General features: G+C 40.3%; 1 protein-coding gene across 1 annotated transcript; it reads right to left on the bottom strand.

Annotated features, from left to right (window-relative positions):
• Positions 1 to 242: 242 nt before the first annotated feature.
• Positions 243 to 21,017, bottom strand: wipf1b (WAS/WASL interacting protein family, member 1b). Its single transcript, XM_059359010.1, is given in 11 exon segments — positions 243 to 1,822; positions 2,511 to 2,624; positions 3,628 to 3,852; positions 4,101 to 4,201; positions 4,938 to 5,272; positions 5,274 to 5,665; positions 5,981 to 6,145; positions 6,501 to 6,633; positions 6,882 to 6,984; positions 13,699 to 13,806; positions 20,887 to 21,017. Coding segments are annotated over 9 exon segments (1,578 nt in total). The 5' UTR covers positions 6,942 to 6,984; positions 13,699 to 13,806; positions 20,887 to 21,017; the 3' UTR covers positions 243 to 1,769.
• Between the last annotated feature and the right edge of the window lie 155 nt (positions 21,018 to 21,172).

Genomic DNA, 21,172 nt, shown 5'->3' with positions numbered 1-21,172 from the left:
GCAACATAATAGCCAAAATCCCATGTCTTATATATTGTAATAATACACTGTCAAATTCATGCATTCAGCTTTGTTGCACAAAAATGGATATGATGCATATTGCTTATCTGATAAGATATAATAAATCACTTCATCCTGATATTAGCATTACTTGTCTGTGATCAAATGACTGTTCTTTGTGAACATGTATCTGTATAGGCCAAAGAAGCAAATTTCACCTCAGATAGAGCACGCAAAGCATCTTAAAGCATTTTTATTTATTGATGTAACTAGGTTTACTTCCATTATGATTGTCTTTTAAGAAAAAGTTTCTTTGACCAGCACATGATAATAATACATCACGCATACAAAAGACCATTCAAAGCAGTGCTGGGTGAAGCAAACATAATACTGCACAGTTCTGAAACATAACTTAAAATAATACAGTCCTTCAATACCTCTTGATTAAATCATACAGACACATACACGGGTCCTTCATAGTAAGCTTTTAACAAAACAGCAAAATAAGAATCAGTTCTACTGTAAACCAATATTGCCATAACACCATGCAATGTCCTTTTTAAACATCTCAATCATAAACATTAAATGCATGCTCACGTCACATTTAACAAATGAAAAGTACCATTCAGTGGTTCCAACAGAAACACAGATGTAAAAATACATACTGTGAAGGCACGTGTGGCTTTGGCAAATTAAACACTTGTGTTTCCCCTGATCTTTTATGCAGCGGTGGCAAGAGGTTGTGGCCATTTTTTTAGTTTGGTTCCATGTCTCTCTATGTGTTGATGTTGTAATTTAGACACTTTTTTAGTTATGTAGATGTGAAACTCGAGCTTCTGTATTGCTTCTGTTTTTACATTTACATCAGCAGAGGTGATCCAATCAAGCTGAACAAACATACATACATAATTTAAGGCACAAAAGGCTAATTCCCTTAACTCTTGTAAGCAGCTTGAAGATACAATCCTGAATAGAAAAAGGCACAAGGGAAACACTGGAACAAAAGGAGGCAAACAGCTTGTCAACTCATTGGAGCAAGCTGGTTGGTTGCATTTTAAAGCCCTGCACTGAAACCCATGGACTCCTATGCTGACAATATTATTGCCACAACATGTTGATTTAGCTTAACCTTATGCTGTCTGTGTAAACAGGTTGGGAAAGTCACACATGCTACATGCAAAATGCTGGTTTATTTGTCAAGTAAGAGTTTGTATTCTTTTATAAAAGTGAAGCTGGTTGGTAAAATATAATATATAGCAGGCAATGTATGCAATCTATCAACCACTGTAAGCAAGGGATGAAAATAAAGTTAGTCCATGGAATAAAGTCAATGTGGATCAATGTTTATGAAAATACTGTTGTTCATAAGTGATCTCTGTTTCATGGCAACCAGGTCAACAAAACCCCACAAAAAGTTTCTTCCAGCCACAGCATGGTTGTAAAACACATTCTTCCAAGTGCCTAAAGAGGTACAAGTTTTTAATCTTTTTATCTGACCACAGTGTACCAGAGTATAAACAGGCTTTGGTCTTTGAATGCTGCCATTCTGCTGCTACAAAGGCACACAATGTAAACATCACATTATAAGTCTGTCTTTTTACTTGGTCAACCATACTTCAGGTCCATTTTATATGTTGCAGTCCACAGATCAACCACATGCTGCAGGAAAAAGCACAATGAGCACAACAGAGAGGGAAAAGAAAGAAAGAGAGCCCGGTAGGAAAACAGAGAAAGTAGTTCCAAGGGTTGTGTTTGCTGACACCTCTTCTTCACCTGGGTATAGGAGGAAGGGGGGGAGCTCCTCTCTCCTTTTTACCAGAACCTGGAAATAAACAGAGACACAGAGGAGTTCATATTTCCCTTAGCATCCCAGAAGAGTTTTTATTTTCTCCCACCAGGTGGCACTGTGTCCCAAACCAGCTGGACTGCAGCTGTATTTAAATCAGAGGGTCTGTCTGTATTAACCCTCTGAATTCAAAGCAGTTACTTTCAGGGCTTATTTGCTCCTGTGATAATTGAGGATCACTGAATGTAATGTTTTTTTACTAGGGCTGGTTAGTGCATACTGTTTTTGTCAAAACACTTTTTTTTAAAACATGGAAGAATGAAGTGGTTTCGATAAATGTATTACTATTTTAAGCGTAGATTTGGTTACTTTTTCTGATGGAAGTGTTCTTCATACATGATAAGTTCAAGAACTGTCAGAAATTTGATCATCCAACTGCTTTGTTACTGGCTACAATAAAGGTGCAATTACGACATTTTTCATAAGAAAACACGCCTTTCAAACTTGCCAGCGGCTTCTGGGTTTCAGATGGTTAACTTATTTAAACCTGAGTATCAATATCATGTAATGTATAAATTATGTAACTTCTTCTTTAATGATGTTATGTTCATGTTTAAATTCGAAACAATTGTAGTCAAGTTGTGTGTGTGTGTGTGTGTATGTGTGTGTGTGTGTGTGTGTGTGTGTGTGTGTGTGTGTGTGTGTGTCTATACGTCTTACTGACCTTTGCCGTCAGATTTGGCAATCTTGCTGGGGTAGGTCTTCTGGAAGGGCACGTAGGGCTCAGGTGGAGGAAAGTCCGACATTGGATGGAAAGTGAACCGACACTCCCATTCATCTGTCAACAGAGAGAAGTGGAAGTCAGTGGATCTGTCTCCATCACACTGACTAAACTGCCATGATTTGAGCACTAGGCCAAGATAAATATACATGTTATGTACTAACAGATATTAAAAGGTCGAGAGGTTATTTTAGAGCACAGTACCAGGAGTCAACTGGTGCAAGTAAAGAACGTTGGGAAACGTCTGCTACTGATAACCTAAAATACTTATTTAATATCAGTTCCAAATTTGAAAAAAAAAAGGAAAAGCGTTATCTCATTTCCTAAAGTTTCACTGTGTCTCATAAGGAAATATGTCTTGTCTTTCTGTGAAAAAAGAAAACAAAAAAGGAGTAAGAAGTAAAGCTGAAGCACTTAATTCTGTTCCAACTTGTACCACTAAATATAAAGAGTTTAATCAGTAATTTAAAGGTTTGATACCAAGCACTACAATGAGCGTTTGTGTGTAAAAGCACTTACATAGTCACAGAATATTGTGATTTCAGGATATGGGATTAAAACCTGTCAGATTGTTCTGCAGCAGGACATTTAAGACCCTTGTCTCTTTCTCTTTCCCCAAATCAACTTACGCCCTTGGTTCAATGGGATAAAGACAACACAAATGAGAGGTCAGTGAGTTTCCCTGCCATAGTTGAACACATTGGAACTCATGTGGTAAAAACAACACTGAGGGAAACAGATTTCTTTTGTGGTGAGAGTACAGGAGAGTACAGTGAGGGACAATCAATCCTCTACAAGGCATGGAGTTTATTATCTGCCTGCAAACTCAACACTGGATTTATAGACCAGACCCCTGTTTGGCTAAATAACTAATTATGAAAGGATTTCTTTCTTAAAAGTTATTTTTTATTAACTTTTGTGCCTTTAACATCCTTGTCCAACTATCTTACTACTTTTAAAATGCAGTATTTCCATTTTTTTGTCCTACAAACTACATTGTCTACTTCCCCACAATTTCTTGAATGAATACTCAAATAAACAGCTTCAGGGATTTACTCACCCTGTATTTGGTTGTGGTGGGAGTTTTGGAAGCCGTTACCCATGGGTGGTGGAGGAGGCGGGGCCCCTCCTATACCAGGCCTGTCTGGAGGGAGGGGAGGTCTACCGCCAGGTCCCCCTCGAGGGGGCTCCGGTCCTGGCCGACCAATAGGAGAAGGAGCTGGTGATGACCTCACACTGCCTCCTCCTATGTTACGACCTGAAGGAGGAGGGGGAGGAAGGGGCCCTTTGGGGATAGAAATGAAATTTCACATGTTAGCTGATGGAAAGTGAAGTGATTGTTTTAGGATACTGATTATTGTGGAAATTAATATCCTGAATTTGTGTCTAATATTGACAACCGCTCCTGTTGTCAATGTGAATGGAACTTTCACAAAAAGAGTCACAATTTTTTTTTTCAAACTTTTAAAATCATTTTCTATTGTTTGCATGCAGCAATAACATTCTGTTCAATAATCAATCATGGGTGTTCACCTGTGCGTGTGGAGGACTGGTTCCTTCCAAGAGATGGCGGTCTCTCATTAGGTGGAGGAGGGAGGGGTCCTGTGCGACCATGTGGCGGAGATGGACCATGGCTGGCAAGGAGAAACAGAATGTTATACAATGGCAATATTTGTGGTAAGAGATAGATAAATAGAGATTAAGCAGTTAAGCAGATCTCAAAGTCTAATTGTTGGCTTTGTTTCTGAGGTGCAATTAAAGCAACTGTATTTGAAACTGAATATACAGAATGAAATCTAAAGTGAGACACGCATCACCTTCCTAAACTACACAAGGGGGGACTCCAACATGTTAATGTGTGAGAAAGTAATAATAATAATAATAATAATAATACATTTTATTTGTAATGCACTCTACATTACAGGGAATCTCAAGTGCTACAGGTTAAAAACATATCAGTCTAATTATAAAAAGGATAAAAAAGGAAAAAACAGCTAAAAACAGAAAACATACATACATAATCTAAAAACCATCTAGATGGGAGGAACCAAAGGTTTTGCTAAAAAGGAAATTTTTCGTCCTTTTAAGTAGATGCAACTAAAAAACAACTTTATTGTACCTTTGTCTAAACAACTTCATTTTTTTTAAAGGGAAGCTACAACAGAAGTTTGCACGTGTTAACTGCAGCATCACAGAACAGCTATTGGATTTGAATTTATGCAAACTCACAGCCGCCAAAGTAGATTTAGCTATCAAGAACATTCAGTGTCTGATGCCTGATAAGAAATGCTGTGTACACGCCTGGCTTCACTGCCTTTCATCCATAAAAAATATGGATTAATGCTAAAGACAGATAAACTGCACCAGTACCTGTTGAGTGACATGTTCCTTTGGGGCAGACGAGGAGTGCTGTGGTCGTCCCCCACAGCCGGGGAGGGTGGGAGGGGAGGGGGGCCTGGTCGACCTGGTGGTAGAGGGGGCACACCCCCACCACCTGAGGAACGAGAGGCAGGGGAGGAAGAGACAGAGGGGGAAGGCTTGGAGTTGACAGCGGGTGGAGGAGGGGGCATGTCGCGGGGCATAGATGGCCGATGACCTCCCATAGGAGCTGGTGGTGGTGGGGGTCGGTCGTCAGGGAGCGGAGGCCTCCCTCCAGGAGTGGGCGGTAAGGAAGGTCGGCTGCTGTTTGGGGGTGGAGGGGGGGGGTGCAGAGAATCCTGGTCTTGGCCCAGCTGAGGAGCCTCCTGGTGGGGGAGGGAGAGGTCCGTGCCTCCCGGGTGGAACACTAGGAGGTGGAGGTCCGGAGGCTGGGCTGGGCCTGGGTCCACCAGGGAGTGACGGGGGAGGAGGGCCCACACGAGACTGGAAGCTCTGGTTTGGTCGAGGTGTGTTGGGTACAGGAGGAGGGGGGCCTCCTGGAGTGTCTTGTCTGGATAAGTGAGGACTTGGCCGGCCCTTGGGCAGATCAGGGGCGTTGTTGCGGGCACCACCAGGGGCGCCTGGGAGTTTAGGTGGACCAGTGGAGCCCCCACCGAACGGGGTGGGGCCACAAGAGCGGCCTCCTGGTGGGAGCACGGGCCCTCGACTGGGTCCTGAGTCTGTAGAAATAAGGGGAAATAATCCAATTAATAACTATGCAGTGCTTTCTGTGTTGTTCATTAACATGCTTTTTCCATCCATCAGCTCTACTATCAGCTCTACTTGTTTGCAGCTCTACTGCACGTCTTTGGACTGTGGGAAGAAACTGAAGCATGTAGTGGAAACCCACACAGGCACAGACATAGGACGTCATACACTTTGTCATTGTAAAGACATAACGAAATTGTGTTGGCAACAATCAGTCAGCCCAGCAGCAACACAATAAAATACGGAGAAAATGCGAACTTGAGTTTATAAAATAAATGTTCTTTTACCGTTTTTAACACTGTTTCCCGCAGACCTCAGTTTTGGCATCCCTCCTGCAAAAAGGCCTCCTAAACCAGCAGGAGACCCACCACCAAAACCTCCTCCGCCACCACCACCTCCACCTCCACCTCCTCCACCGCCGCCGCCGCTTCCCCCGCCTCCTCCTTTAGGTTCTGAGGGGATAAACAAAAAATATTAAATTACTTTTCCATTTACAGGATACATTTTGTTCATAGAATACAGTGCAAATTTGATTAAAGATTTTGGCCAGTGGGGGCCCATTAATCATAGCACCCAATTCACCGTTTAACCCTCGTTCAATTATTATTTTGTTCCCATGAAATTATAATATGTTGTAGGACAGTCTTGTATTGTCTGTGCTTTGATTGTACTGTGAACAGTGACACATTTGTTTTATTTACCTGTTTTGATTGGTTTTAAAATTGACCTAATCTGGCTACAAACCAACTTTACTCTCAGGGTTAGGGTTAAGACAGACGTAATAAGTGCTATTAAAGAGGTCTTTACTTGAGTCGAGTTGGGGTGTACTGCGGTCATTGGTAACGGTTTTCTTTAATCTCGAGCCTTTATGGATGTCGGTCAACAGAGCGCTCCTTCCCTGCTGCTCTGAACGGTTTAGATTTGGCTTGACAGTGTTGGCCTGAAACATAAACATACAGGAACATACAGATTAAAGCTGTAGAAAATAGAAAGAGGATAACAATAAATGACTTTATTGATCTTTGTGTGTTACATCCAGAGTGCGTAGGTAAAATAACAGGCCGTGAGTAAAGAATACACACAAGAAGATACGACATAATTTATCCACAGGATGTCTCTGCTGAGCAGGGTCAAGAGGACAGCAACTCCAAGGGGCGGACAGAAAGACAGACAACTACAATGACTTACCGCAGAAAAGGTGGGCGGAGGGGGAGGCCCTGGGGGTGGTGGGGGAGGAGGGGCTGGCATCTTCCTCTCTCCACGTTACTGTGTCTTCACTGGACGCTGCACCCTGGAGGACAGATCACACACAATTAATACATTAGAACAATATAATCTGTTGTTGGAAGATGTTTTAGCAGATGCAGCGCTCCTAAAACTGGAGACTGGAGTTCCTGAGACAGGGTTTCTCTAGATCCCGTAACAGCCATGATGACAGCAAGAAGTGCAAACTTTATGGCTCAAACAACCCATCAGAAAAAGTATAGAGGAGAGTGAAGCTTCATGCAAACATCACAGGGTGTGTTCACAATAAAGGGAAACACTAGAGGGACTAATATTACAGATAAAGTACACATGAAGTCAACATAAAAGATTTAAATGGCTAAAACAGGTGATGAACAACAGGTAATAACTCTAAGCAGCTGACAGTGAGCTCACTGGCAAAAACACTTACAATAAATGTCTCATTAAACAGGAACCTGAGTGTGAAGTTCCCTAAAACATACCTCAAAACATGCGTTAGAGTTTAGTTATACAATGACAATGATACCTCTATCTTTCAAACCATCACAAGGTTTTATTATTATTGGTAAAAATGCTTATTTTTTATTTTTGCTTATTCAAAGACTTACAAATAAGAGCCTCAACAGATACCAATGTGCTGAATGCCATGCTGTAGATTCATCTCATTTGCAGTAACCATGACCATTGTCATTACAATTTAACACATTTTTATCAATGACATTTATTATATTTTACATGATGATTGAACACTGGAGATGCAGCACAGGTTGTGCAACAAATTAACTGGCAATAATGAGAAAGGACCAGCAATGCAGGCCCCAACACCCAAGAATACAAGAGTAGATTTGTAGGTACTTCTCTAAATCGAAATCACAGACACAGACAGACACAGACAGACACACAGACACACAGACACACACACACACACAGACACACACACACACACACAGACACACACACACACACACACACACACAGGCTGTATATATTTTATCAATAATGTCATGCTTACTGTTTGTTGATATTTGTGAAAATAAAGCTGACATAAAACAAAGATGACCTGCAATTCAGAAGTCCTTTAATCACCTGCAGTCCCGTCCCATTAGACACATTTCCCCTCACACTGCTCGGCTTCTCACTTCACTTTAAGTCACACACTCGCAGTCAGCCCATCCTCTAGGGGCCTCTTACTTCCTGTATGCTGCTGACAAACAGGAAGTCACCACACGGCTCCAGCACCGCAGCCATCCGCCTGCCAGGACGGTGATACCTCTACATCTCAGCTACGCACCAGTTTGACATTCTCCTCCCTGCTCTCACTTTCTTTTTCTCCACCGTGCATCAATCCCTTGTTCATCCTCATTTGTTTACCACAATTATTTTTCTTCCTTCCTCCTCATGCTGGCTGTATCCATCTATTAACATTGTCTTATCGTTCCCCCTTGCATTCCCCATCAGCCGTCTTTTCTGTCTCAGCCAGTTTTACCACCTTTCCGTATCATACAATCTCAATCTTTCCTACGTGGTTTTTCACCTTCAACGTCTCAAACTGAAACCTGATGTTGAGATTTTGTCTCTTTTCATCTGCACAGCACGCTGCATTCACCTCTTCTGCTCTACTCCTTATGTTCATTAAACCAGAATTCAAAGTACACAGAACAAAAGACATACTGAACTCCTGGTATCTTAAAGCAAACAGAACAGGTGTCTGTTCTTAAATGACACCAGTGAATAAGAGGATAACTCCAGGGCAGTGTTGTAGTACTTCTAGAGATCGGTCTTGGTCTCTAGACCAGTCTCAAGACCATTTTTTAAAAGGTCTCGGTCGGAATCGACTGCATTTTTACTCTGGCTTGTCTCAGTCTCGGACAAAGCGGACTCAGGGTTTTATTAAGACCGGTCAAGACCACAACTGTGCATTTTTGGATTTACTTGTTCATATCATTACTGTTATTTTGCGTAAATCATATTGCTTTGAGTACAACCAATAACGTATGACTCATATATCATTTGAAATTGTTGTCACCGTTAACGGCTGTCACCTGTCCCGCCTCCTTTAACACACACCCTTCAGAAGAGGCTGTGAGAAGATGTCAGCCAACTCGACTGTAATAAAATTTGGTTTCCTGAACTAAAAAGATTTTTTGTTCAACTACAAAAAAAAAAAAGAAAACACAGCGCAACTTCTGTAAAATTCTGCACAGCAACGCTAATGGAGACAGCTGGCACTGGTCTTGGTCTTGATATACTGTGGTCTTGGTATTGATTTGGTCTCGGTTTAGGTGGTCTTGACTACAACACTGCTCCAGGGAAGTCAACACTCTCATACGACTAACACTCATATGATTTTATTGACTTGTTGATGAGTTGATTTAATTGACAGGTCTGCAAAACTGAGTTTCTCAGCAAGGAATCACGCAAAAGCACTGCTTTAAATATTGTGTTTACCAGAGATGTGCTCACAAGTTTTTTTGGAAATAAGCCATTCAGCATGAAAAAGATTAATTGACTATGAGGGCCTCGTTAACTCATATTATCCACATCCAACCCATTTCTTTCAATTTGCACGAACCAACCCAAGACCTGAGCAATAACATCAACCCTCCTAAGTATAACAATAATATTTTTACTAAAAGTATTAAAAGTTTAGTAAGAATTATCATGAGAAACAGCCAAGAGCAATATTCAAGTTTTAAGTAATTACATTCAAATGATAAGCACATACAAAGAGAAAGATATTCATGATCCCCAGAGGATGAATCCTAAATACTCTGATGAACCCAACCTCACCTCTAGTGCCACTGGGAGTTTCTCATAAAAGATGCTAAACATTATAACTGCTAAACATGAGCATGTGCAGTACACAATTTTATTTCCAGCTTTTTGTAATCCTATAAGCTGTATTTAGCTAAAGCACAGGCTTGGCTTTAAGTTGTACTCTTGAAGTTGCCAATATATTGTGTTCAGTAAATATAGATGTGAAGTTTTCACAAACTGCCTGTGATGCTGTAGAGTAAAACAACTGTATCCCCACTATATCAGCTGTGGCCTACACAGACAAATCAACATACTAACCCTAATACAGAATGTCCCACATAATAATAAGTCATGGGCCTTATTAAAGATAAGCCGTTTACAGTTATCGTTAATATAATAATCAGTTATTCCCAATATAAACCATGATGGAAAAAAGCCACAGGAAATAAGCCTGAACACTGAGTGAGAGCCAGTATGCCTCAGTATTTCAGCTTAAACTCACTGTACTTTTCACTTTTCATGGCTGTGAATGTGAATGATGTCTGCCTGTGCCAAACACATGCCACAGCAGCTTTATTCTGGCTTCATTCACACTCTCAATGTACAAAATAATGTGCCTTAAATTACTCAATATATTTGCCCTGTGATTAAACACATCACTGTCATGAAAGACTTAACATTTGATATTTTATTTCAGCTAAGCACAAGAATAATAAACAAGAAATAATGCTGAATTTCTACAGATTATTAACATTTGAGGCTAGAATTTTTCATGTGCTACATGTGGTCATCAGAGCCTCAAGTGTGTTTACTTAATATCACCATCAGTGCAGGACAAAGCATTTATCTTAAGATGATTTAAGAGAGAAAATAGGCAATTATTTGCATTTGAGAACCCGCAAATGTTGCTGTTAAGTAATGTCAATCTCTCAGACATAATTCATCAATAATTGTTGAGTCTTATTTCAGTTTGGACAAATAAACCAACCATGCTGGTGAGGTTTCTGCTAAATAAAACACACTTTAACTAAACAAGAAAATATCACTTACAACAAAAAAACCTTTCCACAGATACTGACTGTTGAAGCTGCTCTGGCAGATTTAAAAGCCAAATGCACATGTGTCTGTTTCCACTGTGCTGACAACTGCAGATGTTTCTATTTGGCTTCCTCCATGACTGAACCCCCTGTCGCAGGGAAATGTATCTTTATCACTTTGTGCTGAGGGTACTTTTAGGCATTTTTAGAATTAAACTGATATACTGAGGGGGAAGTCTGATCATGATGAGGGCCGAGACTGAAAGCTGTCAAGTCTAACTTTAGTCTATGTGAATTTTTTTTCAATATGACTAAGTGGCTTTCACAGTTTTGATCAGGATATAGCGAGTAGCACGTCGACTCATTTCCTGCAGCAGTGATGAAATGACACTGACACCACTGCAGATGTAAGACCAGCGAAGGAGGGGACTGCAACCAGGAGCCTCTCCTTGTTTTTGTGTGGCTGTGACAGTTGTCATTTTCACCTTCGGAAACACATAGCACAACGTTCTTCAACATGCACCGCAATGACATGACTGGAAACTGCAAACTGAGTCCGTTTATGAGCTGGCTGTCAGTTGGTGCGAGATTTGCTGATGATACTGAAGCAGCTCCGAGTGAGCGCAGAAAGAATTCAACTTCCGCCAAAGGAAACAGGCCTGTGTGTTGAAATTTAAAATGCACGACACAACTTCTCTCTCTCGCTCTCTCGCTCTCCCTCATACTCACACACACACAGCCTAATATTAGCTAAGCAATCACAATGGCCCCTTTGACAGACAGAGAGGGAGAAAAAGAGAGCGAGAGAGTAGAGAAGGAGATATGAGGGTGTGGATCCTTTGAAGAGACACCGTCAACACACACACACACACTGAATAATGCCAACATATGTTTCAGTTTACAAATGGCCATAAAAAGGCTTCTTCATCCGGCACTGAACCTCCTCTGCTCCGCGACCTCATTAGAGTTACTACACACACGTCTCTACAAAGCAAAAATGTTCCCAAGTTTTAAACCTGCTCTCTCCCAATGACTGTTGAATAAATTCTGATATTTGACTACTTAAATACAAGTTTTGTTTGATTTATTTCACAGTTTGGAGTCTATTTTGTAAGATTGGAAAGTGATAACAACAAAGTCTCGAGGTCATTATTGGCTTATTGGAGGAAGGCAGATAGTAAAGCCAAGACTGGTGTGTCCACACTGGCAAAATGCTCACTCACCATATGTCATTTAACTTCAAACATTTGGGCAAATCCTTGTTCACTCTCAACAGATTATTTATTATTATTTTAAAAAATACAGGTAAAATAATAATAAAAGACATTCATAATCAGCAGCTGAAGCACAATTATTAATTTATCCTAAGCAAAGAGCTTACTTAGGAATTCTGTTCAAAATAACTAAAAAAAGGCAGTGTTTCAATGTAGAAGCATGTTGTGGTTTACAGGGGTGATTGTGGGTGGGAGTGGGTATAGCATTAAGTGGAAACCTCCCATCACTTTTAACTCAGCTCCACCCAAGCTCTTGGACAGCTCGACAGTAAAGGTTAAAGTTTACTAAAAAGAAATCAAACACACCTTGTGTCATTCAAGAATTCACAAGAATACAATGCATGTCTATGCCTGTCTGCCATGGAGGTGATCAAGAAACAAAAACCCACAGTGCTCCTCGTCATCAAAGTTCAAAATGAGAGTTGACTTTGAACATGAGCATGGGGAAAAGGTAATTTTAGACATTATGAATGTAGCCCAGGGTAGTAATAAATGTGTCGGCTGTGCAGGAACAGTGCTGAGTGGCTAAGCTAACATCCTGTGGTGTGTTCACTTGCACTTGCTCACACACACACAGCAGCTGTATCTGGCAACAGATGTGGTTCTATTGGTGCTGGTTTAGAATTCGACTATGCAGGTTAATTTTACCTCTTGAGCGTTCTTAAAATAATGACGCTGAGTAACTTTGTGACTGAAGCGTTCACACAAGTGTCTTCTGTAGAAAGGCCTTTGTGTATTTGTGTTACTAACGGAGGAATTTTCTTTTAACAAGGACTGTGTGTGTGTGTGTGTGTGTGTGTGTGTGTGTGTTTCCTCTCTTGATATATGTGCTGTGCAACCAGATGTGACTTAACCATGTTTAAATATGGACCATGTTTCAGCAGTCTAGAGAAAGTTCCTGCACACAATTATTCTACAGATGCTTTAAAGGTCAGATCAAATCACATCAATGTTTCTTGCTGATTTTCCTCAATGGTATAAAGGGTCTTTCTGTAAATAATACAACAATGCCATATCCTTTACTCTGTGTCACACTGCACCAAGGGGTATTACTTCTTAAAGCCTTTTTCTGTGATTATTGTGGTCAGTTTAAGGATGGACAGGTTTGACTTTTACTTTCAGGTCCCACTGAGGCACATCAAGTACTATAGTTTTTCAGTGTTTTAATCTTAATCTTACAGAAAGACAAAATAATACCAATGAATCTCTCTTCATCTATATGTTACACTAACACTGCATGTGTCCTGCCTTCATCCTGTGCACTATATTTGCACATAGAGTTCATTAAAGGCATGGGAAATACAATAAAGCACCATCTTGTCACTCTTGCAGCCACAAACACTACTCTACAACTATAATTTAAACTTTTGTAATGTGGGTTTGCATTTAAAAATACTGATTTTGTTTTGTGGAGACTGATTTAAAGCATTAATCAATCATTAGAACGACTGCAACTAAATTATTTATCACCTAAATGTTTCAGGATAACGTGCAGGAAACAAATTACACTGCAGCAACACATATCAGCACTCTTTTTTTCAGACATAATGTCTTCATAGCTCAAAAGGGTTAATAGACCATGACAGATTTTCTCTTTTCTTTTGACATTTGTCACCAAAAAACACCCCTCCTTCTTCTACCTCTACAGCATGCTGAAAACCTGTCAGCAGGAAAAAAAATAAAGCTACTTACTCAATCTGTGTCCATAGAAGAATCAGCAGTATGTTCAGAAGGCAGTAGAAGAAGCACCTTAGTTCATTCCTCATAAAAATGCAGAATGTGAAGAGCAGCCACATACAGCTGAAAACAGGAAGAAGCGGAAGATTAGCACCATCTAAAAATTCTTGTTTAAAAAACACTGCGCACTGAGTAGAACTTCTTGATTCCTCTTCCTCTAAACTCACATCTAACATTCAGAGAAGTCCCACTTCAACACACACAAACTGTATATAAGGCACACACCACTTCCTCTTTTTCAGTTCCCCACCTGATGGGGGAGGGCTGCTGGGTTTCCCACTGGGGTTTAGGATTAAAATAAAGTCTACAACAAAGTTTAACAAGGCGGGTAAATAAATCAATCAATAAACAAACCACATTTGTTTGCATTATTTCACTCAATCAAGTAGTATTCCCACGTCATATAATGCATTTAGAGATTGCATTATCCTCCAAATTATTATGTCATAATGCAAAACCTTTTACATATTTTATATTATTTTTGTTTGATTATACATACAGCATATATTTCTGACATAAAATGGTAAATTTGTTGAAAGACATGCATTGGCAAATGCATAACTTTCAACAGTAACAACTGGCTGCAAACTCTTCTGTTTTTTGCTTTTTTAATGCATCAATAACTCTAAAAAATAAATAAATAACTCTTCGTTTTATAAACTTAAATTTCTCATTAAATTTAATCAAAATGAGACCAGAGAGAAGATTTTGGGGAAATTCTGACTTTTAATGACTATACCTCATCAGATAAATCCGTTTATTTCTTGTATCAGTAGGCATTAATGATAATATCCATCATCTATTCAGAAGTCAGTTATGTCTGAGATCATGATTGATGGTCGATTACACACTGCACTTCCTGTTTACCCGGGGGGAGGAGAGAAAGAGAGCAAAATGTAAAAATGGTGAGACGTCAGCACAGAGTGAGTGTTTGTTTTTTAGTATGAGAAACAGTGACCAGTTTGGTTATCACTATGATTGTGTGTGAAAACATGCAAACATGGACCACAAAAATGGAGACGTGTAGGGTAAAGAGGTAGCAGCAAATACTGATAGAGAGAAGAGACAAATATGGTGACAGGATAGGGGATAGATTACAGCAAAATCAGGCAAAACCACAGAATAAATGGTTTTATGCTGCTGTTTTCTGTATCATTTTCTTCTCAATAGCACCAGGCGATACATCAATATTGTAATATGAGACTAGGTATTGTATCAGATCTCATCCTTGTTTTAAAAGCTGCAATACCAGGCCTTTTCCGCCATACTCATTATATCCATTAGCAATATAAGCTAATAAAAAAATCTAATTGCATATATATCATTTGAAAGCAACAATAGCCAAGCCTAAAATACCATTGCAATACAATATTCGATGCTGCTTCCCATTAAACCCAATGAATCCTATTCAAATCTCTCATTTTTTCTGAATTCATTCACCTCAGGAAGTGGATTTTCTTGCATGCAGACATGAGAGGATGTGTCACGTTTGTGATGTGTGAAGAAAACAAAAACAGAACAGGAAAGCCATCCCCTGCTCTATGGTTTATTGCTCTATTTAATCAAAAGTGAATCGGTCGCAGCCATTAAAGCTGCTGGACGAAAAGGGTTAGCATAGCTCCACAGCAGCCACTTCCTGTGCTCTCAGTGTCACACTTCCTGCCTCGCAACACAGTCAGCGGCGGCCTGCCAACCCACCGTCGGCTGCACTTCAATACTCTCTCTTGTCTCTTCTTTCCAGCCAACTCCAGCACCAGAGCAGCGTCTTAAAGAGACACCTTGGCTTTCTCCCCTGCACTCAGCTGTTTTCCTTTAGCAGGCTCCAGTCTGCAGTGAGAGGAAAAACACGTCTGAGCTTCAGTTAACCATTAAAAAAGGCCTGTGTTCCCCTGAGAGGCTTGTGCAGTTGACTACTGCATCAAGAAAAAATGTCACACTGTAAAATCATCACCTAGTCTTGACACAAAACAAATTTGCAACAGGAACTTAATTTGCCTAGACATTTATAAACCTTGAAAAGAACCTTTTCAACCATTGCACATAACTGATACTGTAAAATGACTGAGACTGAAAGAAACACATCCTCCTAAAAAGGTTAAAAACACAAATTTATTTATAAGAAATCAGGATTGTTTCCTAGATCTCTCGCTATTACAGTATTGTAATAAAAAAAAAGAGAACAAGACACCGCCTAAATGCCAGATCTTTCCAACCCTGTTTATTTCTATTGTTCCATTAAAATGCAATACCAAGCAGCAATGAAGAGAAATGCTTTATGTTCAGCTTTTTTGATTGACTTCATCAAAATCAGTCTCGAATTTGCAGATGCAAAGATGCCAAGTAATTATTATTGTTTTCAGTGTCTGGGACTATTTTTGCTTTATGCTGTAATGCTGTTTTATATCCTGGTATGAGGCCTGTGATGCCCTTACCACATTACACCACTGTTGATACATTCATGAATCAGCAATTCAGGCTGCAACTACAGCATATGAATTAAGTCAGTCATCTTTAAAGGGAAACTGCAACATTTTGGGAAACACACGACGTCACTTCCTGGCAGAGAGTTAGACGAGAAGATCCAGATCACTCATAACTTCAGACTTTGTTTTTTAGGTCGATTTAGTTACCCATGAGCTGTTTTACTCCTGCTTCCCGTATTTGTGCTAAGCTTTGTGTGCTGGCTGCTTTAAATTTGAACTGACGGATATAAGAGTGGAATCGATCTCCTCATGTAACCCTCTGCCAGAAAGCAGAGCGGGTAATGCTTTCCAGAGCAACAGAAGGACACTTGCTAGAGGTCAGCAGTTAGCTACCATAAATATTGAGGCATCGCTTCAAACACTGAATCACTGAATGTGGCAGGGGGCAAAAATTCTTCCATTATTTGGCTAATTCATTTCACAGTTCCAGTCGTATAAAAAACACTGCCTGGTGTCACAACAGTAGCCGGGTTGTGTCCCTATTAAGGAACGTCATCAGGTTCAAGTGTTTCCCACACTACCTGTGGCAGTCCACATAATTATCAAAGATCTAAATGTCAAACAGTCATTACATTCATTAGCCTAAACAGCTACTAAAGCAGAGTGGAGACAGTAGTGGCCCATCCTGTCATCATGTCACAGTCACATGAACATTAGTGCAGCCTGCCTGCTGGCTACTCAGTCACTTAGGATGCTTTGTGAACATACATCACACCACATATGACTCAGATACTGTAGGCTGAGCAGAGATGACACAAAAAGTCATTTAAATGCTTCGACTGTGTAAAAAAAATGACTTAGAAGAATACAAAAAAGTTCAGTGCAAATGCCAAGACACACAGTCATTTTACAGTGTTAATATTTGAGAATTCCTCTGGCTGTTCTTGAAGCTTTTGAACTGAAAATACATAATAAATCATTATTCCTGAACAAAACAATGTTGCAATTCAAAAGTGAGATAAAATGAGGAAATATGGTTTAGCTCAGCCTTTCCCCCCTAAATATACTCATAGTTTCAAAAATGGAGTGGTGGTGGGGGGAATATTTTTTTATTCATCTTTTAGCATTTTTACAACTCTCTAAGGCACTAACATTCCTCACTTGTGTTTAAATTATGACTGCTGCAGTTTATGACTTTGACTTGTCGCATTCACAACACGAGACGAGGCACATGGTCATGAGTTTCAGTGTTGGATGGACAGAGTGATGCCAGCATCACATGCTCTGCACAGGAAACAGAGCTGAGCATAAAGAGGGAGCACAGTGTTGCATTATGTTTCTACTACAACCCACACACACACTAAACAAACGCACATGTTGTCCGGTGACCGTAAAAACATGCTTAAAAGTGTTGAAATTCTTCTCACAAGGTATCTGGTCATCTCTGAATGCAGAGCAGGAAGTGAGAAGAGCCTCTTTAGAACATCTCGGAAATCACTTCGAGGGAGAACACAAGATAGATTTGAAGAAATGGAAGAGTGGGGAGACGTGGCTGAGATTCACCCAGCCCCTCACTTCCTAACCAACGCTGGGCTCGTCCCACTGCGCTCCTGAGGAATGCCAAGAACTCAGAGCTACAATGAGCTAAAACTAGTTCTGTGACAAAACACATGAATGAGAACACAACCGGAGGCAACACGAGCACATAAACACGTCTCTCGACCAAAACCTCAACCTCCTTTTTCTTTTTTTGTGAAACCCGAACATAAACTGATGAGATCCAAGAATTACTAAACAGCATCTGCACAGAGCTGCTGCTGGGTGACAGCCAGCACAGGAACCAGCTCCGTCCAAACTATGAAGAAAAACATGCAGGCCACGGGTCTATACATAGGCTTCTTATTATTGCATCTAATTCCTCTAAAAGAGCCCGATAAGGTCAGCTCACAGTGTATGTCACACAGCCCACGGACTGTAGAGGAACCAGATCGGTGATGTCATCCAGAGGTTTCGGCAGGGACTTTTTGTGGCCTGAGATAAGGTTAAAAAGGAAATTTTAACCCCTAAATCAAAAATACGCATTTTCCTGTAGTACCTGTAGTGTTATTTATCAATATAGATTGTTTATGTGCAATTGTTGGAGATATCAGCCATAATGAAATTATGTGGCTTTTGATGCTCAAAACATTTAAAAAAAAATAAACATTTGCAATATTCAAAACAGCAATGTCTCTTTACAGAAATCTTGACCCAGTTACTCACATAATCCACAATTGTTATGAGCAAATTCATGTAGGAATTATTTTCTCTCTAGCAAATTAAACCAACAAATCATATCAACACACAAAAGGAAGTGTGCATCTAGTCATGGATGACAGACTTGTGTTTGTGACAGGGCGAGTTGTAAAAATGTAGCACACAACAAGGTCTGTGGATAATTCTGAGTAACACGGTCATGATTTCTGAAATTTTAGGGATGGACTTCACCAGTATGCAATGAGCTGTGCATGAGCTGAGACATTTGTCAATCAAGGCGAACACACCACAAAAAAAAGTCCCATCTTTTGTTTAAGATCCTCTAAAAAAAAGGTTTCAAAATCGTCACAAAGCCATAAATAAGTTGAAGTGAAAATAGTTGCTTGCTTCTTTTGAAAGGAAAAAAAAATGAAGTGACTATATTTAAACAGTGAGATGGCAGGATATCCTTCTGTACTCATGTCAACTTGACCAAGATACTGAACTCAAAACTCTCCTGACAAGCCGGCCAGAACCTCACAGCACACATCTTTTAGTGGTTGCTGGCTGAACAAAGCTCAGTGAGGATTTATGGCAGCGGGTCCAGTTTTGACAAACAGTCTGGTTGTTTATTTTAAATGGATAAATCTCTTAAATCAAAGAACTACATCACCATATGTGAAACTGATCAAGAAACACACTGACAATGAACAGTGATGAGTGAAACATATCACACAATGTCAATACGGTCACACCCTCGTCAGTCAGAATTCCTCTTAAGTCTGTATGACTGCCAAACACCAAATTAACTTGAGTAAATCATTTAAGTCAACATGATTACAGCTACTCCTCTTACTCCAAATGTCACTTGTTCAGGATAATCCCACAGTACACAGTACAGCCAAACTGCACTGTGGCTTGCTTCAAAAGTAGCTTCATTTAACTAGGTATTTGATAGACATTTTTGTGTTTTTAGGGTTGTAAAATAGATTTAGTAGATTAATAAACACATTTAAAAAATCCTGCTGATGAGGACATGCTAACTTTTAGAGTATGTATATGCATACTGGCACAGAAAGGCACAAGAAAGCTCCAACTTTGTATTCATTTAAATACATCTACAGAAAAATTGGTTTTCAAATAATGTGGTCCACCATGTTTAAAGTCTAAATAAACAGAAGGTGACTGTCCATCATTGTGCAATAACTCAATATGTGGTTTAACTTTGACTACAAATCAAAGAAAATTGCTATAACAGTGACCAAATTAATTATTAAACTGTTTTAATGTTGGCTACACATTTGATAAGTTTCATCTAATGCATGCATGGAAGAGGCATTCAAATGTGGGATTTTTAAAATAATATTCTCATTTATGTAATGATTTTTACATCATCCAGCCCAGACAAGCATGTTGCATGATTGCATCTCCCACCTCAGGCACCTACACAGCCCCTATGCTGCAGGAGAACTCCAAACAAGTTTGACCTGAACACTTGAACAGTATTACAGTCACTCTGGCTTCACAGGGGCCATAAGTCCTGACTGTCACAGTCCAACAGGGGCTGAGACGAGCCAGCTCCAGCATCTGCTCTGTGAGAAGACGAGTGGACAGGCCTCTGAAGAGGAAAGCAGTTACATTATTCTGTTGCCAATCAGATTAGTGTCATATCAGCCTGTGTTGACATTGAATTCCTCCATTCAAATGAAGCAGTTCTGTATAAACTAAATGTTTACAGAAGTAGCTCAGCCTTAGAGTGTGTGTCTATGTGAGTGCATGGAGGGTGACTGCTTAAAGCCAAATGGCATTCTGTCAAACAGGTTACGAACAAACACACACGTAAACAAATTCCTTTTCCTCAGCTTTCTGACTCAAACATATGTCCAGCTGAAGTCATGTCTGTGTGTATGTTTGTTCCCACCAGTGGTCCCCACTACTCCCTACAAAGCTCTTCGAAGGAAAAAAAAAACAAATATGTGAAAACACTGCAGTCTGTTCCCTCAGCTCTTTCCCTCCTCTCTCTGCAGCTCTCTTGGCAGAAACACAACTCAAAACACATGCCTTATGCTCATCTTGAACACATGTGACAGGCTACATCCTCACAGCAGACTGCTTTAGGAAAACACGGGGAGTTTCTAAAAAGACAAACAGTTAATGCAAGATTCACATTGAACATCAGTTGTGGGTGGAAGAAAGGACAAACCCTGGCCTGTTGCCAAAACCCCTGCCAGAGCTCTGTACCAGTTTGCAAGACTCAATGTAACCGACTAAATGCATCTTTAGACGGTAGAGTAAACAGCTCGTCTCAGTTCATTCGCCATCACTGCTAGAATCAATCCCAGCTGCTTTCTGGAAGATGACAACTTCTTTTTGCTTGTAAACCGAACTCGGGTCTCACGGTTTCCGCTTCACTGAAGCTATTTTCCACACACGCACACAAACAGAAAACTTAGACCAAACTTTAGATAGTGTTTGCTTGACGTACCTCTGTAAGTATGGAGCTCTGTGCACGGCTAATAATCTTCCATCGACCGTCAATATACTGTGTGGTTGGTGTTGAGGAGCTGTGTGCAGCCAATCCTCAAGTCTGCAGAGGACTGGCAGGCAGGCAGGCAGGCAGGCAGGCCAGCTAAACTGGCCCCACCCAGAGCAGTATACACCCGGGTTGAGTAAAGCCTCTCCGTCGGAAAACACCATTGGCCCTCATTCATCAAACGAGCGTACAACAGAAACTGAGCGTAAAGTGGGCGTATACGATCATTTCTACGCAA

This window comes from Centropristis striata, chromosome 20 (genome assembly GCF_030273125.1).
Source record: "Centropristis striata isolate RG_2023a ecotype Rhode Island chromosome 20, C.striata_1.0, whole genome shotgun sequence".
Lineage (NCBI taxonomy): Eukaryota > Metazoa > Chordata > Actinopteri > Perciformes > Serranidae > Centropristis > Centropristis striata.
This window is presented reverse-complemented; position numbering and strand designations above follow the sequence as displayed.